We start from the raw sequence: 26927 nt of genomic DNA, 5'->3' as shown, positions 1-26927 counted from the left end.
TTATAATGCTCTGCCTGTGAAAGAGATGCAGATGCTTTGACTCTATTTCCCAAATTTTATATTATGAAATGAAAACTTTTCCAGCCTGGGTTGAGTATGAAACTGGCAGAACTCAAGACTCCAGTTCTGTGATGGTACCTTAAGAGCTTGCCTTATGCAATGTCAGGTTACCCTGTACAGTGTCAGGGGTGTCAATGTCCTTCCCAAGACGAATGACATGTTTTAGTTAGGAATGTACTTTAGTGTGTTCAGAAGAAAACTTACACCAAAGTGTAAAGTACCATTCTTCACGCGACTGTTCTAGGTATGAATTCGATATACAAAGTGTCCTCATTTAGTGGTAAAAATTTGTTATCACGAAATATTTTCTGTTGTATGGTCTGATTTTGGATTTCCCAAATAAATGAATGCCAGTAAAAATAAAATAATTTGATTGAATGCTGTTTCCTATATTTTTAATAATAGCTATTTAGTAGCTATTATAAGAATAAATATGATAACATTTCTTAATTTTAAGACTTAAAGTTAGATACAAATGAATATGAGAGACTAATGTCTAGCCAAAAATAGATATTACTATGCTATTACTTTAGCATGGGGATAATTTTATAGGTAAGAAAATTACTCAGTATAGCCTTAATTTTTATAATTAAGATTCATAAACACTGCAAAAACCTGGGCGCACCAAATGCTCCTAAATCTTTAATCCTTAGCTGATTTTTAGGAATTTGAGATTTTGACACATCTTATATAAGAATTCTCCTGTCCTCTGTGATTAAAAATATTATCATTATATAACTAGTCGTGATTTTTCTTAAGTCCTACCCAGAAAAGTATCATTGATACTGTTTGTTCCACAAAGGAAATGTATTAAATAATTTCAAACTATATAAGTGAAATGAGAAGATTCAGAAGTATTAGAAAAAAGATGTGACTGCTATTCAAACTTTGCTTGATATCTATTTCTCTTTCTCTTCCTTTTTTTTTTTTCTAGTTACCTCTTCTTGATTAATGCGTGGATAATTGTGAGCTAACAAATCTGATTTCTTCGAAATGCTTCTTGTTCTCTGCTTGCCTTAACTCTGTTGTCTAAGTGCCATTTCCACAGATTTTACTTCTTTGGCAGAAGCCTCCCTTGGCCCTGGGCTCCCCAGTCACGAACAGTGCACTGTGCCCAGATCGCCGGATGAAGCCTCTCTCTCGGAGTGCCCTGGAACACCCAAGGCGGCCGTAGCATCTCTGACACGTAGGTGACCAGGCCTTTCTTGCCTGGTGCTTTGTTTGATGCAGAGTAAGATGTAACCACAGAAAAATTTGGTTACTTGGTCATCCCATGTGTAAAAATGCCTCAAAGAAATAGTAGTTTCCCTCTTTCACTTGAAATTCCATTACAGGTTTAGAGTTTGATGTTTTCCCTGACCATATAGATGAATAATGCAAGGTGTAAGATGAATAAAATAAGTGGCTTTGGAGGATTTCAGCTTTTCTGCTATTTGGCTCTCTGCTTTTTTGGCAAAACTCTTTAAACTCTGTTGTTTCCAATGTGTAACTGTATGAATATAAAAGTATATATGTATTTTTTTCTTTCTTGAACTACTTTTTTGTTATCTAGGCCTGGCTTATTTTCTGTAGGATTGCTTTCGATTGGGATTTTTAAAGTAAATTATTGGAATTATTTTGTTATTAGACTGCAAAAATTTATAGTCAGGTAATATTTGAATTTCATCATAAATGATTTTATTCAGTTTTTTATGAACTCAGAATGAGTCCTTATTTAAAATTATTTAAAATTAATATATTATCACCTACTGCTTTTAGTAATACAAAATTGTATGGCCAGTTTGGAAAATAGTTTGGCAGGTTTCTAAAAATAAAATTTAAGTGTTGATTTTCTATATAACTCAGAAATCCCACTCCTAGGTATTTTCCCAGAAAAATGAAAACCTTTCTGCTCACAAAAACATACATGTGAATTATTATAGGATTTTTATTCATAATTGCCAAAAATGAGGAACAACCCAATGTCCCTTAACTGAGGATGGATAAACTGTGGTCAGTGCAAACATTGGTGATATCATCTACCCATTAAAAAGAATGGATAATACATGCAATGACATGGCTGAATCTAAAATGCATGTAATGTTAAAAGGGGGAAGCTAGTCTTAAATGGCTAGATGCTCTATGATTTCAGTTATATAACATTGTTTCAAGGGCAAAACTATAGGGGGATAATAGTTGTCAGGGTCTAGGGTTGGGGAAAGGGATGATCACCAAAGGGCATGGGGGATTTTGGAGATGGATGGACTTGTTCTATCTGTGTCTTGATTGTGGTGGTGGTCACTCAACTATATACCTGTATTCATTATAGAACATTTTAATTATCAAAATGAAGCATTCCCAAATGGATCCCCAAAAGCATGAATTTTACTGAAGGTAAACTGTATCTCATTTTCTAAAAGAGAAAGAAAACTATTCTGGCAGCAACTGCATTAGTGTCTGACAAAGTGAGCGTTTTCTGAATGAATGAATGAATGAATTTTAAAAAAGTAGTTCACCAGAATGGATGTAATATGATTTTATTTTAGCAAAGAGAGATAATTTGTTTATTTTGCCGTTTCAGTCATTTCCAGGAAAAATATGCAAAGTACCCCAAAAGTCACAGTGAAGTTATAAGCTTTAATAATTTTTTTAGGTTTATTTATTTGAGAGAGACAGAGACAGTGTCTCTGAGAGAGAGAGAGAGAGAGAGAGAATCCCAAGCAGGTCTCCGCTCTGTCAGCACAGAGCCTGACTTGGGGCTCAAGTCCACAATCCATGAGATCACGACCTGAGCCGAAACCAAGAGTCAGACGCTTAACCGACTGAGCCACCAGGCGCCCCTATAAGCTTTAATAATTTAAAAGTAAAATGCTACAAACTTAACAAAAATATGAAAGCTTATGAAAGCTTAGTATTTAAATTTCATTTACACATATTACATTTTGTGAATTTTAAAGAAGTTTTGAATTTTATATTTTGTTTCAGTTTTGCTTTCTTTAGCAGGAATGAAAAACTTAAGATGAAAAATATTCATATCATATAAAGCTAAGAAAAGGTAAAAAATGCAATAATTAAACTTTAAAAAGATGACTTCTGTAATTTTTAACATTTATACTTTGGAAGTTGTTGGATCTTAAAACTTCACAAAGATTTTGAACACTGTATTCTTTGAAAGTGAGTATTTTTCCATTAGACCTTATGAAGCTACAAAACAATAGTTGTGCTACAATATTGGTGGAATTTATTCATTGTTCACAGCCCTTACCCAGTCTTTTTCTATTGTGGTCCTAAAATGTGGCCTGATTCATATAATTCTGTTAACACAAAAAAAACTTGATTTATTATTTTTCAAAGCTTGGAGAAATTTGTGCTAGTCACCCAACCAACTCTGAAAGTTCTTTCAGATAATTTGAATTTTTTAAAAAGAATCACTTCCTTTCCTAAGACATTTAAGAATAGGAATACTCCTCAAGCTATTAAAAAACATATATATTTAAGCAAGCCCATATGACGCTAGCAAGTTATAAAATTTCAGAAAAATAATTTGAGAAGACTTTTGAAACACGTAACTCATTCTTTATACTTCGACTGAGACCTGTTTCTCTTTAAGGGGCCCCATATTTAAGGAAAAATTGTGTGAAATAACTTTTGATGGGCAAGAGAGAAATAGGGATAACAATCAATAATTTGCGAAATGTTACCTCAGTTAATCTAATTTGCAAAAGAACTTATTATATGCCAAGGAGCCATTTATAAAACACATTTGCATCTAAATCAGAACAGCCTTTCATTTTCTCAATACACAGTTTTCAAATTATGTAAATATACTCTTACTACACAGATATGATATGCTGTTTTACATACATAATATTTGTGCATTGGTATCATAATGACTCCTTCACAAATCATAATAAAACAAGATTTGCCAAAATATATTTTTAAAAAATTCACTTAAATTCCTTAATATTTTTTTCTGTTGAGTAATCTTTTTTTTAAATTTACAACAAACTGTCATTAAAAGTCTCCATATTTGGGGCACCTGGGCGATTCAGTCGGTTAAGCGTCCAACTCCTGATTTCAGTTCGGGTCATGATCTCACAAGTTTATGAGTTTGAGCCCCACATCGGGCCCTGCGCTGAGAGTGGCGCCTGCTTGGGACTCTCTCTCTCCCTCTTTCTGTACCTCCCCTGCTCGTGCACACTTTCTCTTTCTCTCTCAAATAAATAAACTTTAAAAAATAAAGTTTTTTAAACAGCATAAATAGCAAAATTTTTTGTTGATACACCTAGAGATAAAATTAAAGACATACGTTTTAAATACTTTAAATATTCTTTTTTGTTTTTATGTTTTTTTTTTTTAATGTTTATTTAGTTTTGAGAGAGACAGAGCGTGAGCAGGGGAGGGGCAGAGAGAGAGGGAGACACAGAATCCGAAGCAGGCTCCAGGCTCTGAGCTGTCAGCACAGAGCCCGACGCGGGGCTCCAACTCACAAACCACGAGATCATGACCTGAGCCAAAGTCGACAGCTAAACCGACTGAGCCACCCAGGTGCCCCTAAATATTCTTGTAACATGTTGAAGTTTTTATTACATTTTGTGGCTGTGCTGATCTCTGTAATCCAATGCTATGCCACCTTTCCTCCCCCTTCCATTGTGGTAAAATTAAAGTTTGTTCAGCTGCTATTATGTAAATGGAAGTGTTAAATTATATTTAAATAAGTGAAGATCCAGAACCTCGTTCTTTAGATTAAATTAACTTTCACAGCTAGTGTGGGCACCAGTTAGGATGTCTCCTCTTTTAGCCTGTTGGCCACTTGTTGGTGCTTAAGGAATAATGATAAAACACATTTTTATACACTGAGATACTAGCCATAGCTTTTGAAAAGAAACACACACACAGACACAGACACACACGCACATATTGTTATGGGACAATTTTCCAGATACAGTTAACTGGAGAAGCAGAAGGTGAAAAACATCAGGTATAGTATGCTTCCATTTCTATTAGATAAACAACAAAAAAAGGAAACATGAGTGTGTATATCTGCTTGTATGCTCATTATACTTTCCAATACTATATAGGAAAAATCTGTTAAAGGAAATTGCTTCTGAGAATCAAACTGAGAGAATAATTTTCATTGTATAATACTCATTTGTATTTTCAAAATTTTTACTAAGCATCTAAGGCAGTGGCTTTTAACCCTGGTTTTATATTAGAATCACCTCAGGAACCTTAAAGATTGTGGTTCCCTCCATCAGAGATTCTGGTTTAACAGGCGTGGAAGAGGGGGTGAACATCAGTATTTAAAAAAATTTTTTTTAACATTTATTTATTTTTGAGACAGAGCATGAATGGGGGAGGGTCAGAGACAGAGGAAGACACAGAATCTGAAACAGACTCCAGGCTCTGAGCTGTCAGCACAGAGCATGACACAGGGCTCAAACTCACGAACCGCGAGATCATGACCTGAGTTGAAGTCGGACGCTTAACCAACTATGCCACCCAGGCACCCCTGAACATCAGTATTTTTAAGAGGGACTCAGAGAACTCTCCATTGTAGTGAGCACTGATAACCACTGAGTCAAATTTTTTGGTGTACTTGTAGCCAATATAAAAATCTCATGTTCTTTTCATTTACATTTAGACCTATTGCATAAATGTAACAATCATTTAAATCTAAAGATATATAGATAACTTTCAGATATATAGCTTGAAGTTTGAGTTTAAATAATTTATTTTTTTCTACCATGAATAAAACCTAGCACGATAGCATATTATTTTTAGAATTGTATGTGTCTGAGATAATCTGATTATATGTTAATTTGATTATTCACCATTAGAAGAGTATTTCACTATTAGTTTTGGATGAGCATTTAAAAGAGTCCATCCAGCTAATTATGATTTAAAAAAAACTCCTTTCTTGCTAGGATTGCGCAGGAAGAATGAGGCAAATTAATATTTAGGATTATATCTTCATTTCTTTGTAGCTGGAATAAGCTCTGATCATAGCCTTGAAGAGATAGATGAAAAGGAAGAACTGAGTGAAGTGCCTAAAGTTGAGGCTGAAAATGTTTCTGTGAAGTCACAAGATATTCCTTTTGGATCTACTGAGATAATAAATACACTGAAAAACGATCCTAACTCAGCCCTTGGCAATGTTACTGGAGAGTCCGCACAAAACTCCAAAGAAGAAAAACAAGAAGCTAGAAACACAGATGGACAGTAAGTAGTAGTCTGTGTGCCAGAAGTGTATGGTTTGTTTAATTAATACTAGTCTCTGAGTTATAGATCTGATATTTTAAATACAAATATAGCAGTCCCTTTAGTTTAGGCTCTATTTCACCACCATTATAAGAATATTTATTAATGAAGTATCTATTTGAGGTGCCTGTGTGGCTCAGTTGGTTGAGCGACCAAGTCTTGATTTCAGCTCAGGTCATGATCTCACGGTTCATGGGATAAAGCCTTGTGCTGGCAGCGTGGCGCCTGCTTGGAATTCTCTCTCTCCCTCTCTCTCTGCCTCTCCCCTGCTTAAACTTTTTTTCAAAAATAAGTAAGCTTTTGGGGCGCTTGGGTGGCTCAGTCAGTTAAGCATCCAACTTCGGCTCAGATCATGATCTCTTGGTTCATGAGTTCAAGCCCCATGTCAGGCTCTGTGCTGACAGCTTGGAGCCAGGAGCCTGCTTCAGATTCCGTGTCTCCCTCTCTCTCTCTCCCTGTCACTTTTTAATTTTCAGTGAATGCTCCTCCAAGATTTTCACTGATATGTAAAACAATTCTGCATATTAGAGTGTGATGTTAAGTTACTAATATTTTCACAGTCAACTTCATGATGAAGATAGTACACTTGCCACTTGATCCTAGGAATTGAAATCTATACGACAGTACACTTGTATTGTATTAGAAATGCCACATCATGAATAAAGATGGAATCAAGTAGGCAAAATAAACCATCTTTATCAAAGTTTTACCATAATTTGCATGGGATTGTCTCCAAATTAAACCCTTCTATGACTAAAAAATCCCAGTGAGGTCAGTCCACATCCTGATTTGCCAGAACTTGGCCTGGGCAGATGCAAGACTAAAATGATTAATTTAGTTTTCTTTTTCTTTAAAAGACAAACAGTCAATAATAACAAAAAGACACTGTTTTTAGAAAAGTGTTCATTTTTACCAAGCTTCTTAGATCCTTCTTTGTAATAGGACCTCTCTATGAACGCTAATGGTTCATAGCAGCATTTCCTCTCAGTTGGATTTTTTTCTTTGCTATTAAATTTCCGGTATTTGGCAGGGGAAAAAAAGATGATTATTTCAGTCCATCTGTCTTTGGAAATTATTGCCTGTTTTCTCATCTGGGCTGTGTGTGTGTGTGTGTGTGTGTGTGTGTGTGTGTCTGTGTGTGTTTAAATAGTATCAATACATGACATACAATATCCTATTTTTCAGAGGGCCACGCATTATGGTATATAATGCAAGCAATGAAGAGAGAGTAGTGGACGGTGTAAGAAACTTGAAGTCATTGGGCTCAAACCAGGAAAATGGTGAGTTCTACAAACACTAATAGCCAACATTTTCATAGCACTTACTATGTGCCAAAGGGCCATTTTTAACACTTTATCTATATTAACTCATTTAATCTTGTGTATTAACTTATTTATGGGTCTTATTATTTTTAGTCCCACTTTACGGATGATTGAGCCACAAAAATATTATATAACTCACTTGAGTTCCCGTAATTAGTAAGTGGTGGACCTTGGATTTGAACTCAGACAGTATTACTTTAACATGTGCTATTAACCATTATGTGAACTACTTTTGTTGTTAAATCTTAGAGGTTGTTTAACCTAGATTTTGGATCTTAAAGATGTGTTCTCTGTGCATTTACATGTGATCTATTTCTCTTATTTCTTTATACCAGCTCCTAAGTTGAACTTGTTTTACTTCATACTCAAGTTGCTTTTACTTGGGTGAAACTTGTCTGCCTGATTTTTAAAGTTGAAACCATCTAATTCTGTATAATACTTACCAGTATTCTGTACCCCCTCAATCAAGATAGTTTCATCTCTTCATTATATTTCACTTAGTTTTATCTTTAGGGCTATGCTCATTCTTTGCAAAAATATGATTTTCCAACCTAACTTCACCCATTCAACTGTCCAAATCCTGCCACTTCACTTACTTTGTTACTTGATTACAAGCCATGTGTTTCTCTGGTCTTGACTCCTCAACCAGATTGGAGTCTTTTGAATCAGAGAAATTCTATCCAATACTTTAAATTCCTCATGGCACCTAGTGGAATACTGAGATATTGTTAAAATACATACAGTCATTGACTTAAGATTTTTTGACTTTACGATGGTGCAAAAGTGGTACGCATCCAACGGAAACTGTACTTTGAATTCTGAAGTTCGGTATTTTCCTAGGCTAGCAATACGCTCCATGACACTCTCTCATGAGGGTGGGCCTCAGCCACTGCAGCTCCCAGTCAGCCCCATGAGGGTAAACAACCCCTCCACCTGCAACATTCTGCCATTCACTTTCAGCACAGTATTTAATAAATTACATGACATATTCAACACTTTATTATAAAAAAGGCTCTGTGAGAGATGATTTTGCCCAACCGTAGGCTAATGCTTTATGAGCACATTTAAAGTAGTGTAGGTTAAGCTATGATATTCAGTAGCTTAGACGTATTAAATGCATTTGACTTAATGATATTTTCAAGTTATGATGGGTTTATTGGGATGTAACTCCACCATAAGTTAAGGAAGATCTATACTTAACATTGAGTTTCGGAAAAATGATACTACACAAATATAAGATGTGAGGAGTGCACAATGGTATTTTAAGAAAATATGAAGGAGTTGGCTGATGAATTCTCATAGTCCGGTCTGTTATATTAATATACAAAACTAGATGCAGATTTTTAGAAAACATAGGGTATATATATTCATATTTGGATAAAATGTGGATTATCCCAGCATCACAAACAGATGGGTAGATATATATTGTTTTACCTATGTGGTATGTGTTGGTTAATTTTTTTTTTTTTTAACATTCGTTTTTGAGAGACAGAGACAGAGCACGAGTGGGGAAGGGGCAGGGAGAAGACGGGGAAACACAGAATCCGAAGCAGGCTCTGAGCTGTCAGCACAGAGCCTGACTCGGGGCTCAGAATCATGGACTGCGAGATCATGACCTGAGCTGAAGTCAGAGGCTTAACTAACTGAGCCACCCAGGCGCATCATGTGTTGGTTAATTTGAATAAGTCTTTTTCCCCGTGGTCAGTACCATCCTGAGATAGAATACTGAGAAGTTCTAAAAGTATATAATTTCCCCTTCCTTTTCCTCTTGATTTAGTTTCTCACAGCATACACTATGATGGTCAGTAGAGTTTTTACTGAGAAATCATGCTGCTTCCTTGTTTTAAAAATGATCATCAAATCATTTTTGCTAAGATTTTGGCATCAAGTTAGTGCTAGGGTCACAGGTATATTTCTGTAATAATATTTTACTGTTTGCATTTGATTTGCAATAACCTTGGTCAACTCTGGGTGGGTTCCCCCCCCCATACTTTTTTTTAATTGAATTATATAGGGGACTTTTAAAATAATTTCTATTATCCTTAAAGGATAATAGATAAGTTTTAATATTTTCTTCCCTCTTTTTCACCTACCCTGTATATTTGTTTCAGTCATCCTTTTGTCAAATGACTTGTGTTGTAGATGTTGGTATCGGTTTTGAGTAGGGAGAGGACAGGATGTTACAAAATCTACCTTTAACTTCTGGCTATCATTGTAAAATGGCCTAACCAGTCATTGACATTTGGTTAGTGTCATTATTAGTATGAGGATGGATTAGCTACTGAGTTCAGCAGTGATTCTAGGTTTCAAGCCCTGTCATTGGTAATAATTGTGAGATTCTCATGAGAAATTCAGAATTAAAAAGCAGTAAAGTAGGTGCGACCCACCAAAAATGTGAAAAATAGACATTTGGAGTTCTAAAACCAATTAGTTAGGGTTTGTTATAGGGAACTGAATTTACAATATATTTTTATGTTGATTTACTTTGTTTTGGAAAATATTTCTATTGTGTAACTGGACTATACCTATACTCACTGGATAATGAGCTACAATAAGAGAGAAAGAAATACATTTACATTCATTTCCTGGTGCCAGGGAACATTTCTTACATTCTTTTGTGCTCATAGCAGTGTTGACAATAGTACTTTTCATGTAGACGTTAAAAATACTTGTGAAGTAATTAAATAAGAACCTAGGTAGAAATGTGCCTTTTCAATGATTTTTAATCAAATGTGTTTTTACTCACAAAAGCTAATAATTATTAGTTTTTGAGAAGTCACTTGTATACACAATAAATATTCTGATAATCAGTTGCATTTTTTAGGAAGAATAAAAATGAATTCCATTTAAAAATTAGCTATTTAATATAAGAACCTTGCAACATAATAGAAAATATTACTACCATGACCAAAAAATCATGCAGTTAGGTAGGGTGTAAAAATATGAAGGTATTTTTTTAAGTTTATTTATTTATTTTGAGAGAGACAGTGGGAGGGCAGGCAAGAGAGAGGGAGAGAGAGAATCCCAAGCAAGCTCTGCGCTATTAGCTCAGAGCCTGACATAGGACTCAAACCTGCAAACCACAAGATCATGACCTGACTTGAAATAAAGAGTCAGATGCTTACCTGACTGAGCCACCCAGTCCCCCAATATATTTTTAAAAGTTGTTCTGTTGGTGGGAATGCAAACTGGTGCGGCCACTCTGGAAAACAGTGTGGAGGTTCCTCAAAAAATTAAAAATAGACCTACCCTATGACCCAGCAATAGCACTGCTAGGAATTTACCCAAGGGATACAGGAGTGCTGATGCATAGGGTTGATGGGGGGTGGGAGGGAGGGGAAAGTGGGTGATGGGCATTGAGGAGGGCACCCACTGGGATGAGTACTGGGTGTTGTATGGAAACCAATTCGACAATAAATTTCATATAAAAATTTTTTTAAAAGTAAATAAAAGTTGTGTGTATACAGGAGTGGCTGCATGGCTCAGTCGATTAAGCGTCCAGCTCTTGGTTTCATCTCAGGTCATGATCTCACAGTTTGTAAGTTCAAGCCCCATATCAGGCTCTGTGTTGACAGTTTGGAGGCTGCTTGGAATTCTCTCTCTCTCCCTCTCCCTCTGCCCCTCTGCCCCTCTGCCCCTCTGCCCCTCTGCCCTTCCCACCCCTCATACATAAATAAACTTAGAAAGTATACAAATTTACCTGGCAACATGATATTTTTTTTGCATGCATATTTTTCTTTTTTTTTTTTTTAATTTTTTTTTCAACGTTTTTATTTATTTATGGGACAGACAGAGACAGAGCATGAACGGGGGAGGGGCAGAGAGAGAGGGAGACACAGAATCGGAAACAGGCTCCAGGCTCCGAGCCATCAGCCCAGAGCCTGACGCGGGGCTCGAACTCACGGACTGTGAGATCGTGACCTGGCTGAAGTCGGACGCTTAACCGACTGCGCCACCCAGGCGCCCCAATATTTTTCTTTTTTAACAGAACTATTCAGAATAGCTTATGACATTTTAGGCAGTGAAATTGTTCATTATCTTATAAGTAAAAGTGAGTGATGATACAACTCTAGAGAAATACTTGACATCCTTTCACGATTTGACTCCCAAGGCTCACATTTCACTTGTGCTGTATGAACTGCTGCCCTATCTGGAAGGGGAAGCCACTAAGGATTTTGAAGATGAGGGTTAGTCGGTCATTCAGAAGCAATGATTCTTCTGGGCATTTGACTACAGGAGCCCAGTATATAAATCACTTCCCTGAGGACCAGAACACATAGCACACACCCATAAACCTGTGTTTCCTTCCAGATGCCTCGTTCCAATTCTTTGCCATCGTGTTGCTGGCTGGCAACTGTTGCTTGTTAACCTAGACACTGGCAAGTGATTTTTGCTTTCAGGAGATCTGAATTAGAATTAAGAGGAAAAGTAGTGCAGGGGAGAGAGAGGCTGCTTTCTCTACTGGGACTCTGACATGAGAATTTTTCTCAGAGAAAAATCAGAGCGCACGTGATTGTTTTTCTGTAGTTGAAATCACCCATATTATGACTGAAAACAAAATCTTTATCAAGGATGCCTAATTACCAAGACAGTCAACTGAGAATTTGTTTTTACTTCAACTCTTAAAGGTAATGTTACTATTGTTTGCCTTAATTAAAACTGATAACATTCACTGGGCTTGTTTCCCTTTTGATGTAAGGCGTGAAATAGAAATACACTAGGGGTTATAGAAAAGACAGAATCAAAATAGGAAAAAAAAAAGGAAAAACATCTTGGAATTTGTCAATTTCTATTGTCATTCTTAACATTAACTGAAATATGAAGTCTACCTATCAGGAGAAACGTAGCTATCTTCCATGGACTGCTTGTTCTGGGCAATATCGTCTCCTATTTGGCATGTTATATAAATGCCATATAAAATATAATACAAGTTTTTACCTTTTTACATCTGAGCAAACTGAGGCTCAAAGGGGTTAGGTCACATGCTGAGGCCACACAGACTGTAGTCAGTCAAGCCGGGTTCTAGCCTCTGATTTCTATGATACCAAAGCCCATGATTTTCCTTCCTAATGCTATTACTTGATTTTGTATAATTAGCTGAAAATTACCTGTAGAATCCAAACCAACCTACTTCAGTTTGGGGGAGGCAGACATTGAAAACTTGAGTTTTTTTTCTAGTTTTTTCATACATTTCACTTGACAATATTTTTTTCCCTTAGTAGATCAAAATGAAATAATTGTCATTCCAACGGACACAGAAAATATGAAAAATGGAGTGAGGATAACAGAAATCAATGTGGGAGGTGTTGCCAAAGATAACAGTGTGGACATGGGAGCTGACAGACTATCAAACTATCAGGCACATAAAACTGATACTGCTGAAAGTTACAAGGAAAATCATCTAGCTCCATCATTAGTAGCAGGCCAAAAACTGAATCAACCCTGTGAGGAAAAGACAAAAATGCAAGATGCAGCGATTCAGACAAACCCTTCCTCTGACGGTTTTGAGGGGAATCACCAAGGTCATCATTTGTCTAATTTCAAAGTTAATGAAAGTGTGCAAACCCCAAGTAACGATAAATCAACTCAACCCTCATCTCTAAGTCCCCAAGATTCTGCTGTAGATGCCTCAAGGAAATTCAGGAGTCCGGGCCCCCTAAACGTACATTCAGAGAATCAACTCACCATAAAAGATCCAGTTTGTGCACGTGGTAATGATGGCCTTTTGCCTTCTGTAGATGGGATTGATAAAAACTCAACTATTTCAAAGAATTATCCACTTTATAGACAAGACTATGATCCCAAGCCAAAACCTTCAAATGAAATCACAAGAGAGTACATACCCAAAATTGGAATGACTACTTATAAAATAGTGCCTCCCAAGACCCTGGAGATACTGAAAAATTCGGAATCAGAAACCACTGGGTATAAAGATGATCACGAGATCCATACTTTAGGAAAAAAGCACACTGGTGAAAATGTGAAAGAAACTGCAATCCAAACAGAAGATCTTGTTATTTCCGACAACCCAAAGGGGCCACAGGCAGACCTTAAACTACAGCCGAGCCCAAGAACAGAGCATCAGGTCCATGGCGTGGAGAACTCACCCTGCATTGCCATGGGGAGTCCTCTGAAACCTACTCCCAGAATGACAAGGGACACTGGCACAGCTCCTTTCGTGCCAAATTTGGAAGATATAAACAATATTTTGGAGTCAAAACTTAAATCTCGGGTTTCAAATCCCCAGACCAAACCAAGTTCTTTTTTCCTACAGATGCAAAAAAGAGTTTCAGGTCACTATGTGACATCTGCAGCTGCCAAAGGTGTCCATGTGGCCCCTAACCCTACTCCGAAAGAACTAATAAAGAAAGAGGGGGAAAGGGAAGTGATACCTCCTCCAGAACAAACTCTTTCTCCTTTAAGTAAAACAACTCCATCTCCTCCACAGCCCCAGATTAAAAATGCTGATGATAACATCAGCAACCAGAAGCCTACTGAAACCCCTCCACCTCCCATAGCCCCGAGACCTGTTCCTCTTCCTGCGAATCAATTAGCTGCACTAAATCTGAAGACTTTGAAAACTTTTGGTGCACCGAGACCTTACTCGAGCTCTGCTCCCTCACCCTTTGCCCTCGCTGTAGTGAAACGGTCACAATCTCTCAGCAAAGTGCGCACAGTGTCATGCAGTGAGGGTGCAGCTGCCCGACCTCCACCTGACACAGAAGAAGGGAAGGCTCCTTCTGTAAATAAATTTGTGGGCATCCCACAACTACTTGTGAGTGATAAGGTAATGTGACCTTTTTAAAAATCAGAGGTTCTTATACAACGTGGTTTAAATGGGGGTTAACAAGCATGTTGTATATTTGTGTGTTACTTAACTCTGAATTCATATTAATCCAATGGCAAGCTACCATAGGGAATAAAGAGTAAAAATACATAACATCTGATTATTTACTCTCAGAATTATTATAATTCGTATAACTTGATTGGGTATTACTATACGGTCATTAAATGATTGTATCATTAGGAAATATTTTAATTTATTTTTTAAATTTTTTATTAAAATTTGTTTTAATGTTTATTTGTGAGAGAGAGAGAGAGACAGAGAACACAAGTGGGGGAGGGGCAGAGAGAGGAGACACAGAAACCGATGCAGGTTCCAGGCTCTTAGCTGTCAGCACAGAGCCCAACGCGGGGCTTCAACTCACAAACCATGAGATCATGATGATCTGAGCGATCTTAGCCGAAGTCAGATGCTTAACCAACTGAGCCACCCAGGTGCCCCTATTTTAATTTAAATTTTCTTTGCCATACATTTGTATATTGTACTAGTTTATAGTTCTGATTCTATTTTCCTGTGTTTTGCTTATCTCAAGTTGTTTATTACTTTTCTGGATGTTCTGGTTTATTTTCTACTCTACTTCTACATAATAGCAAAATAGTTTTAATTATATAGAAACATAAGCAGTAAAGACTAGTTAATATAACCAGATACTTCTCAACTATACATTTTCTATCACATATATTCAACCTTAGTTACCAAACATTGACACATATAAATAATTTAAATTGAAACCAGAATTTTCAATCTCAAAATGTAATTTTCTTAATTTCACATTTTTGTTAATTCAGTGTTAACTTTTCCAGTTATATGTATGTTGACTAAAATATCATTTAACCATTATCTAACCTTAATAATTTACATAAAAGGGCATTTATTTACTTAGTGTTTGGTCAACTAAGTGTTATAATTTGCTAGATTCAAATAATATAGTCAAAGGAAAGGATGAAATTTATAGTATGAATTATGATAATCCCCATGCAATTTTTAAAAAATATTTTGTGTACTTTTACCCTGATACTGTTTAAAGAATACTTTCAGATTTGTGTGACAGTTCCAGAAGTATTTTATATTACTTTTTCAAACATTCGTAGAGTAACAGAACATTAACCATATTGCCAAGTAAAGATTTTTCCATAATTTCAAAGCAGTATTCATCTTGAAGACTATTTCTTCATGTATTTTACATTTATGTTTCTTATCTTTGATATAATGTCAGGAAGAGATGTATGATGTAGAGATTAATTCTCTACTTGGGAACAAAGCCTGCGTTTCTTCCTGGAATGGAATACCATTCCTAAACAACAGAGCTTGATTTAGATAATACAGTTTTTGAGTCATTGCCTAAGCTCTGTTTAGCTCATCTTTTGTAAAGATATTTGGCAGTTTAAAAAAGACATTTTTAAGATTATTTGATAATAGTTCCCAGTTAAATTGGTTATTAAATATTCTTGCCTAAGAAGTTTAATTAAATTTTGATTCTTAAATTTGGAAATTCCTAATGTTTTTTAGTCCATGGGCAAAATAAAGAAAACACGGTCATCACTTAGCCCCTGTGACTTCCATTAACACAAAATAAGCTATTACATGTAGCATGGTCCTTAATATTCTTTTATTAGAAGCTATGTTAGATTCAACCAATATAAAATTGTCAATTTGTCCATTCTGTTCTGTCAAAAATGATAATTTAAAAACCTAATATTTTGTAACTTTAAAAATGTGTTATTTTTTTAGCCTATGGAATTTTTTTTTCTTATTATTTGGCTCTTCTGGCCAACTCCATTGGCAAAAATCGGCATTATTTGACCTAGGGACAGTAAAATTACTAGTGTATTCGTAAAACAAAGAGAGGTACCACTTTTCTTCCTTAGCCTCATAAGTTGAAGAGAAGGGAAGGTAATACCCTCATCTTCCAACTGAGCTCGGGCAGCAGAGGTAACTCACTGGGGAAGGAAACAGAACTATGTCTAAAACACCAGTGTGGCAAATAGTGATTCTTTAAAAATACACTGATGATGAATTTTTTTTCATGGCCCACTGTTCAGTTGGTATTCATATAAATATTTTGCACTTATTTTTATAGGGAAATAACTCTACACATAACGAACAGAATTCCCAAATACCATCTCCAACTGACTGCCCATCATTCATTCTTAAGAGACAAAGTTCTTTAACATTCCAAAGCTCTGACCCAGAACAGATCCGACAGAGTTTGCTCACTGCAATCCGTTCTGGAGAGGCTGCTGCCAAATTGAAAAGGGTAAGTTTTCTTTATCAGATGGGTGACAGTGGGTTTATTTTCAACATTGTCAAACTAATACTTAGGGGAAATTGTTTTCTGGCTCTTGCATCTGAATAGGGAGGATGCCAGAAGTTGCTCTTTGATGTCAAGGGTCATTTTTAAAGTATAAGCTGAAAGAGTCCAGAGTCTTACACATACTTAAAAATATGTCCGGTCTATTTTCCACAACATGGGCCAGGTGCAGAACATGGGGTTTGCTCATTATTATATAACTATATATAGAAAGTACCCTGGACTCTTATTTTAATAAATTGTATTAGCATAGCAAGAAAAATTCTTTCAGAAAGAAAATCCCTCCGTATTCCAGAAAAGCCTCACTAGCAATAGGAACGTGCAAGTTTTCAGTCCTGGCTCCCACGATGATCAAAGTCAACTACCATATGTGGGAGAATGAGGGGGCGGGGGGGCAGGTGGCTTTATAGGTTAAAAAATGTAGGGAAAATCTAGGGAATTTAGATGACACCGAAGGCAGAAAGTCTAGTCTAATAAGGCCCTGCCAAAGTGGCCAGCTCCTCCTTACGGAGATGTAGGAGAACTTCAGGAAGGGAGGTATGCTTCTTTTGGGGAGCAAATGCCAAAAAAATGTCACAGGGAATTATTTAGAGGTGAGTTTCCTCCCTCTGTTGCTTTCATCCACTCAAAGAAGTCCTACGTGGTGAAGCCTGGAGCCTGGCATCAAAACTTGGACTTCCCAGAGGCTGTAGTCTCCCTAAATGTCTTTCTTGTTCTCCCCTTAGTTGTCTTGGTTGCAAGTTCCTCAACACTCAAGACAAGAAAAGTACTCATTATTCTCCTGACTCCCTAGGCATTTCGTTTTGTGAATTCCTTCTCTAATCATTTTAGAGGCTATTTAGAGAAGAGTAAGAGACTTGTTGAGCAAAGCACTGAGCTCAACAGAAATAAAATCTGCGAAGGGACAGGAATGCTGCAAGGAGAGAAGGAAAAGGGGAGGGCATCTCGGGCACATCTCCAAGGCCAGCCCTGTCTGCGCTCACCATTTTCCTCAGTGTGTTTCAGTGGAGCCATGAGTGACGGCTGTTTTCATGGAGGGCTTGGCGCTCCCATCTGGGCAAACAAGGAGACAGGGCAAAATATTGCCTGCTGTCAGGAGTGGAGGAAACACGAAGGAATAATTCAGGAGATTAGGTTTGAATTTTGTCAAGTATTTGCAGAATCTGAATTCAGGTGCCAGGCAGGAAAAAAAAAAAAAAAAAAAAGTTGGTGGTTTTGAGTACTGAAACTGGTATTTCACAGGTCACGACATTTATATTTTTGTGAGGAAATATGCCCACGCAAATAAACTGTACATCTTCACTTAAGAAAATAGTTCTCTTTCTAATCTTGTAAATTAAGGTTCAGTTTCAAGTCAGTCACTTCTGATCTAAAGCTTTCTCAATTCTGGGTGCCTGGGTGACTCAGTTGGTAAGGCATCCGACTTCAGCTCAGGTCATGATCTCGCGGTTTGTTAGTTTGAGCCCCACGTAGGACCCTGTGTTGAGAGCTCTGGAGCCTGCTTCCAATTCTGTGTCTCCCTTTCTCTCTGTCCCTCCCCTGTGCACGCGTGTGGTCCCTCGCTCTCTCGCTCTCTCAAAAAGAAATAAGCGTTAAAAAAATGTAAAGCTTTCTCAGTTCAATAAACTTGATAAGCATTTTTTAAGCACAAAAGTACTAAACATTGTCCTAGATGCCGGGGATACAAAAATGAATGAAACGAAGCCTCTGCCTTCTGGGTGTTCACAGCCTGGGACTGAGAAGCAGTGGCACATCAGGTCCACAGGAGAACCAAGTAGCTAGACAGAACGTAACTGCAGTGCCTTTTCCTAAGTCCGTGGATAATAGTAATCAGTTCCAATGGACTAATTGCAGAAAAGAGTGCATTAAGTTGGGAATGTCTTTTAGGCCAACAGAACTGTACAGGCAAGCAGCTGTGTGCTTGGTGATACGGGCTCTAAATTGGCAGTCTCTTCACTTATAAAACTCTCCTTGCTTCCAGAATGAGCTGGATGTGAATCAGCATAGAAAGCAGGCTCTAAATGATGATCCTATAATTGTATCCTGTTTATAAGTCATTACTTGAGGTTCCATCAAGTCTAAATTTTATCTCTCTCAGTAGGAGATTATCAATAGCCCTGAGTCTTTGTAGTGCCAGTTCCTGAATTTTGTTTAATGAAAATTCCTTACATAATCAATTTTTTTTTTTTTTTTGCACTAAAAATGAACACAGGGTCTAGTAAAGGTCACGGAACTGACACACTATGATCAGTATTTTCACTTCTAATTATACCCTAAAAAGGTGTGTGTTGTGTACCAGGACACATTTATAAGAATATTCATGAAATATTGTTTGTAATAGCTCTAAGTAAATATAACATTAATATCCAAAAACAGAATAAACAATATATTCAAAGAATGGATTATCAAACAGCAGTAAGTTGGGCAAAGTACACCTAAACACAACAGGGTAAAGACCTATAAAAATGTCTATGTGTAAAGTTTGACGGCATGCAAAACTAAATTATATTATTTAACGATGCATGCGTAGGTGGCAATTATTTTTAAAAGCAAGGAAGTAATTATAAAAATCATGATAGGGTTACTTCCACAGGGAGAGAAAAGGCTTTGCTGGGGTTTGTAGGAGAAGGACAGGCAACACAATTTAAGAGGAAACTAAAAAACTAAGTAATCGAGATAAATGTTATCTTAATGCAAGATTTTTTAAACGTCTAAATGAAAGCAAAAACCTGTGATAAAGAAAATGTCAACATTTTAAATAAAGACAAGATCAGTAGGGAGCTGGAGCTATTCTCTTGGCCTGAGTGGTGGATTATATATACATTTGTGTTTGTTTCCATCACGTTGTTTATTTAAGTTCAGTGCACTCTCCTGTACATGTATTGTATTTCAAAAAATATATTGCAAAAGGAAGTAAAAATGGACACCAAAAGGCTCTGATTCCTTGTGATCTTTGCTTAAGTCCCATATTTCTATCCTGTACTGAACATTTCTCCTGGTTTGTTTTAAATTCTAACATTTCTTTTATAGAACAACAGTTATAGTGCCAAATAAAATCTTCAGTGATTTTGACAGTGGGCTTAGATTGTTCATCAGAAAATTGGCTCCAGGTTTGCCTATATTTTGGCACCCAAATGTTCAGTTTAACTCCAGGTACCAACCTGCCTTATGGCTCTGGTTCATACCCGAATAATTAACCTTCATTATAATAATTGGTTCACATTAGAACAATTATCTAGTTGATTGCTCTAGTGTAAATGTAGTCATGAACATGCCATGTTTTTTTTTCATATTAAGATTTTTTTCCACACCTTACCCCTCTTTGACCCCCATGTAGTCACAGAATTGTCTTGTCTTCCTAGTTTTAATAAATCTAGTTTACTGTTTTATAAAATGTATTTGGCATAAAGATTTATATGTGAATCAGCAGATTGTTTTCAGAGAATATGAGATTAAGTAAACTATGATCCTTTACTTGTGTTGATACAAGAACTTTCTGGCTACTTTTCGTTCCTGTTGATGCTTCAGCTACTAAAGGTTATTACACTATTACAAGTAGAATATACGTTTATGAAAATAAAGTGACAAATGGTATTTAGTAGTTGATATTAACCATTTCCTCAGAATGTAAAATTTATCTTTGGCTCCATAAAAACCTGGAAGGAAGAAAGAAACCAGATAAGTCACCCAGAACTTATGGGATAAGTCGCCCAGAACTTACTGGCATTTTTATTTGTTTAATTGGTCTGCTTTTTACTCATACTTCCTTGTTTGGAATTTGTACAATCCGAGGGCTTCAGGTTGGCAGTTCTTTCCATATATATTAATAAATGACAGTTTTATAGCAAATGTTCCTTACAAGAATAAGAAAACTACAAGAATATTCCTGATATTCTTTAAACTTAAAGTTGAGACAGTCAAATAGTAGATGCTCATATTAGTAAATTCTTTAATGCTTATATTAGTAAATTCTTTAACGTTTAAATTTTTTTAATTTTAAAAAATATCTTTATCGTAGGTGTCATATGTTCATTATTCAAAAAATTCAAGCAACACTCTTTTACTTTATAAATGTTTATAAAAAGTTATTGTATTCCATTCAAGAAATATTCATTGATCTATACCGTGCCAGGCACTAAAATAAACATGCGTATAATGTGGCATTAAAATAGTCAAGGTTTCTGACCACACAGAATTTATAGACTAGTCTATAATGTCTTTTCATGCTTGAAAGTTTAGTATACAAATTTTTAAATATCAAATGAAATACCGTTTCCCCTTAAAGTAATTGCTCGTGATAGATTAAAGTGAAACCTTCCAGACCACTTTTTAGTATATAAACATATTTAATTTTTCTGTACAAAAATAAACTCCTCTGTAAACCATTCATAAATATCTCTTTGATGTTTTCCATCTTATTACACATACACACTATTCTTTTACAGACTATGGAGTATTTGACTATATGAATGAACCATAGTTTATTTGCTCCTTGTTGGTGTACATTTCACTAGATTCTAGTTTCTCCACTCTATAAATGGTGCTACAGTAAACATCTTTTATTTGCATTAGGGTCATTGGTATGTTTTTTAAATGCTTAAAATTTGTCTCTTTTTCTTACAAAGAATTATGACCACTGCAAATTTGGCAACAATTGCAAAAATCATCCCTACACACTGAAACTTTTCGTGCCAAAGTTACATAATGAAAGGTCATTACCTGTTTGTTGGCTATATTTGGAAAGGAACCCCACGTGAATACTAAACAAGGTGCAGGAGTTTTCCTTCCCCTGGTGGCAACTTTTCTTTTAGCTGTTTTAGTGTCAACCACTCTACTCCATCCTGGATTCATTGTGAAGAAAGTTGATTCGTTTCGATTACCAATCTTTGTTTTAGTAAAAGGCCATGAATGAAGCACTAGGAAATCAAATCCGAACTGAATTTGCCCATTTTATTTTCCCTTTCAGGAACTTACTCTGACGCAAGGCAGAATCTGTGGCCTTTTGTACTCCAATTCTCTTGTGATAATGTTTGGTTAAGAATCTATTCAAATTATAACTAGACATTAACCATTTTTTAAAAGTATTGTCATATTTTATGTATAATATTTCAAAATATTATACCTATTTACTATCCAGAATCCAGATGATTTTTTAAAACATTCTTCTAAATGTTAGAATTTCAAGCTATTTAGGAAATTCTTAGTGTATTTCATTCACTTACCATTTGTAAATAGGAGACTTTGCCATAGAATCTTGGAATTTCGGAGTTTATTTATTGGGAGGAAGAAAACTACTTTTCATTCTGCAATTGTTTTGACATAACACTCTTAGATTTGACTTTTTTAGCCCATCAAATGACAGCATTTTAAAAACCAAAGCTGTATTTTCTTATAAACAAGCAGTACCTGGGGAGGGGAACGTCAAGTTAATATATACCATCAATACAAAAATTCTTTGTTTTGTGGAATTCGCTTTATTTTTCTACATTTTCCAAGGCAGCTTTGAGGAGCCAGAATTAACCTAGCAAAAAATGCTCTTCAACAGCTTGGCCTGCAGTCTGTTTGTGCTCTTGTCCTTTGAGTTGATTTGGTAATTTTGTGAAGGCTAAGATGTGTTAATGGATTATTTAACTTGTTTGTTGTGGAAATAACAACTCTCTCATTTTTAATTTTATGGTAGAGTGAACATTCTTAATCATTTGTGATTTATTGAATATGGAACACTAAATATAATCGCTTACAATTATACAGAAGTTCAAAAGTGGTAATTGTTGAAAACTGAAAATTAGATAGCTGTGCCATTTTCACTTGATGGGTGCAAACTGTGCTTCTTTCTTTCTCTTAGGTTACTGTTCCATCAAATACAATATCTGTGAATGGAAGGTCAAGACTCAGCCATTCCATGTCCCCTGATGCCCAGGATGGCCATTAAATATGCCCTGTCACAATGCACTTCACCACCTCTGTTTCACAGAACAATGTCATGCTGATGGAGAATGTTGGCCAATGTATATCCAGATGTACACTAATATATTGTCTATTAAAGTGTAAGAATTTGTGCTGTGGCTTTTAATGCCAAAAGAAGAATTACAGAATTTATAAGTTATAATATTTTGGGCCTTTTTTTTTTTTTTTTTTTTTTTTTTGCCTTAAAAGCTGACTATGCTGCTTTAGAACTTTAAGACAAGGTGTTAATGACTTTCATTTTTCTCAAATGAGACTTCGTCACCTTTTGTGGATTTCACTTACTGACACATTCTCTACAATGGTGACTTAGACAAAAGAATAAATTAAGATTCATAGACTTGTATTTGTGTGACACATAAAAAGGTAGGCAAATGTAGATCTGACATTTGCTGCCTCAATGTTACAGTTTAATTGGAATTGTTTATAAGTTATATTAAAGTGTATTTTGGCTGAAAGTATGATCTAGAGATCTAAGAATATCAAATAAGTATATTTGGTTCGACAGTTCATTTAAATGATGAATCACTTAGTGTGCAAGCCTTATCTTGTGTGTTCTTTATGTAATTACAAAATCAATGTCAAATTTATGGGAAGCTTATAATATTTTAATATTTTATTAACATGGAACATTTGTTTTTTTTAATCTTTAGAACTTAAATTGCACAAGGAACATTTTAAATATTTTTTTTGTATATAATCATGACATTGTTGTCACACAGATATATTTTATGTGCCAGAAGCCTTAGAAATCTTATGAAAATGTTGGTCTATATTGACAGTTATTTCACATTTGATATGTAGTGAGGAATAGGGGTTAGTATATGTCCATATTGGAGAACTTCAAAGACTACTTGGAGGTTCCAGAAATCTTTGTTTTAATTAAAATAAAATGATAAAGTCATTATGTAGTTCAGATGCTAATATTCTAAATAATATATATATATACATTAAAGCTAAAACTATTAAGCCAAACCATGCCTAATTTGTTGGCTTATAACTGTATTGGGGTCTAGAGCTCATTCATGTTCTAGTCCTACTTTAAGAATCTAATTGCTCATTTATTCTCAAAGCTTTGTAAAACACGTTGATGTTAAGTTGGTTTTCACTAAATTAGCTCTTGGGATGTCTGCCTCTTTGGACGATATGTTGATTTTTTTCAATGTTTAATAAAAGCAAGTTATATGTTTGGTTTGTGTCAACCAGCATATTTATGATTTTCACCTGACAACCATATCTTTATCAGCCAGTAAACAAGTCATAGTAAAACCTATCATTCATCAGGGCTCTCTAGTGTACATGTGAGCCCATACAAACTCCAAAGTGCACAATCTAAGCATCTAACATGCTTAGACTAGTTCCTGATACATGGCAGATACACATTAAATGTTAAATGTTACTGTTATTTCCTTAAATCGGACTTGAAGAGACCCTAATATATGGAAACTTATGTTATTATAAACCAGTAGGGAAAGGAGTGACTTTTTAAAAAATTGTTTGATTATCCACTTGGAAAAAAATTAATTTGGATCCCTACTTCAAATCATAAACAAGTATATTTGAGTTGGATTAAAGATGACTTTTAAAACTAATATTTTAAAACTTAAGTGAATATATTCAACATTTTTTCAGACCTTAGCATGGGAAAAGTTATTTAAATAAGACACAAAGGGACATTCGTAAAAGATGTAAATTTAAATATATTAAAACTTAAGGCACGTGCACATTAAGTACTATAAAAGTGAAAACATAAGCCACGAGAATGTTAATATATATATTATATATATAATATATATGTTATAAAAATTCCTAAATCTCATGAAATACTACAATAGAAATATGCACATGCTGCAAAAACAAAAATATTTCTAAATTTTTTTAATGTTTATTTTTGAGAGAGAGAGGCAGAGTGAGAGCGGGGGAAGGACAGAGAGAGACAGAGACACAGAATCCAAAGCAGGCTTCAGCCTCTGAGCTGTCAGCATAAAGCCCAACGCGGGGCTTGAACTCACGAGCTGTGAGATCGTGACCTGAGCCAAAGTTGGACACTTGACCGAATGAGCCACACAGGTGCCCCCACGAAAGGTAGATTTCTTAAAAGAGTGAATCTGAAAGGCCAGAAACATATGGGAAAAATACTGTTCACTACTCAAGGAAGTTTTAGTTAAAAACATAAGGATGTACTGTATCACACCCATCAAATTAGCAACAATGTAAGTTTCAAAATAGCAAGTGTTGTCAAGGACAGCAAAGCAGTGGAACTCTCGCTGTTGGTGGGAAAATACACTGGCACAACCATCAAATTTACCATAGCGAATAAAGACTTATTACCATGTTACCTTTAAAAAGTACTTATGCATGTGCATAAGGAGACATGAACAAAAATGGTCATGGCAGCCTTGCGTATAACAGCTGAGGGGAGTCCCAACTGGCACTCAACATTGATCGTACATTCATATGATAGCCTTCTGTACAACAGTCAAAATGTGCAAACCAGAGTTATGCATGTCAACATGGATGCTGCTCAAAAATGAGCAAGAAAAGCAGGTTGTGGAGCACTGCATGTTTTCTGATACGAGTTATATGCAAAATGATAACCGTATATTACAGCTGTATGCATAGAAAAAAATACAGTTTTGCTGGTCGGTACCAAGAAATGAGTGCTGGGTTGGGGAGATTTACAGGTGTCATCAATTGTGTTTGTAGTATTTTATTTTATAAACTGCAGTTTGAAAACAAGTACATTTGACCCTTGAATAACATGGGGATTCAGAGAGCCAATCCCCCACACAGTCGAAAATCCACATGTAACTCTGGGCTCCCCTCAAATCTTCATAGCCTGCTGTTGACTGGAAGCCTCACTGATAACATAAACAGTTGATTAACACGTATTTTGTATGTTAGATGTATTATATACTGTAATTTTACAATAAAGCCAAAGAAAAGAAAATGTTACTAAGAAAAGCGTAAGGAAGAGAATACGTTTACAGTACTATACTGCTAAAAATCCACATAAGAGTGGGCCCAAGCAATTCAAACCCATTTGTCAAGGGTCAACTGTACTTTTATGACTCCAGATTTTAGCATGCTTGAAGAAGTTCATAATTAAAATATTTGTTAAAGATCACATAGTACTTAAGGGGCTATATGTATGAACCATTAATACACTTACATTCTGAAAAGACGGCATTATCCACACCGTTTCAGGAGAAAAACATGGTCACCTCTCTACTTGATTGGGAAAGAAATTTGAGACAGGTAGTTTTCACCAGCCATATCCTCAAGTAATAGCAGAAGTAAGATACAGAAACCAATTTGAAACCAATTTTCTAGTTTCATATTTAATGTTGGGCACCTAGGCATTTTGCTGTTGCTTTCCCCAATCAGGCTATTTCTTTATACTACATATTTTTAAATTATCCACATTCTACATAAATCATAGGATACAAAATGAAATACTCTCTTCTCTGCTCCAGCATCCCACTCCCCTCTCCAGAGATAACCACTGTTAATGTTTTGATATAAATCCCTCTATAGACACATTTGCATCCAATACGTTTATACCCAATACAGATGGGTGTATTTATACCCGATACATATATCAAATACATTCATGCTTTTGTTTTTGTTTTTGTTTTTTTGTTTTTTTCTTGTCGTTACTGTTTTCAGCATTAAAAAGGCCCTCTAATACCATTTAGCAAGTTCCCTTTTACATCAGCAGAGTTCTGGAAGAAATGTTTGCACACAGAGACTTACCCTATCATATTTCAGTTCACATTTCTCGTATTGACTTGTTTCTTGCTGTGGTAGACAGTTCTACCGAAAGTCAAGATACCTAGGCTCAGATCACGCGTCTGCCACTTCCAAGTTATGGGATCTTGGGCAAATTATTTTCTCTGTGCCTCATTTTAACCTCTGAAAAACTGCATTAACAAAATACCTTCCTCATGAGATTGTAAGGAATAAATGAATTTTAGAAGAGTTTGGCACACAATTTACTTTTTAAAGCTATTTATTTTTAGTACTCTTAGTGAACAGGTATTATTTATCTAATCTCTTCCCCATCCTTCTGAAGGGTGACCCTCCCTCCCATTTTAAGGCCCAATCTAGCCTTGACCACCAGGTATTGGCAACAGGACCCATACTCTGCCACCTGATCCAAGTCCTTAAATGACACCAGGCTTTT

General features: G+C 35.8%; 1 protein-coding gene across 2 annotated transcripts in view; it reads left to right on the top strand.

Moving 5' to 3' along the window:
* The window catches only part of COBLL1 (cordon-bleu WH2 repeat protein like 1), a 90601-nt gene extending 66670 nt beyond the window's left edge, over positions 1-23931 (top strand). For both annotated transcript variants that reach the window (XM_086718785.1, XM_086718786.1), the window contains 6 exons: positions 1109-1246; positions 6027-6261; positions 7486-7580; positions 12842-14409; positions 16547-16723; positions 22623-23931. In XM_086718785.1, the coding sequence (XP_086574911.1) occupies positions 1109-1246; positions 6027-6261; positions 7486-7580; positions 12842-14409; positions 16547-16723; positions 22623-22709 (2300 nt within the window). In that variant the 3' untranslated portion in view covers positions 22710-23931. The remainder of the gene's footprint in view (positions 1-1108; positions 1247-6026; positions 6262-7485; positions 7581-12841; positions 14410-16546; positions 16724-22622) is intronic.
* Positions 23932-26927: the final 2996 nt, after the last annotated feature.

This window comes from Puma concolor, chromosome C1 (genome assembly GCF_028749965.1).
Source record: "Puma concolor isolate L17-30 chromosome C1, mPumCon1.1.hap2, whole genome shotgun sequence".
NCBI classification, from domain to species: Eukaryota; Metazoa; Chordata; class Mammalia; order Carnivora; family Felidae; genus Puma; species Puma concolor.
Note: the sequence above shows the minus strand (reverse complement) of the source record. Positions and strands in the feature narration are given on the sequence as shown.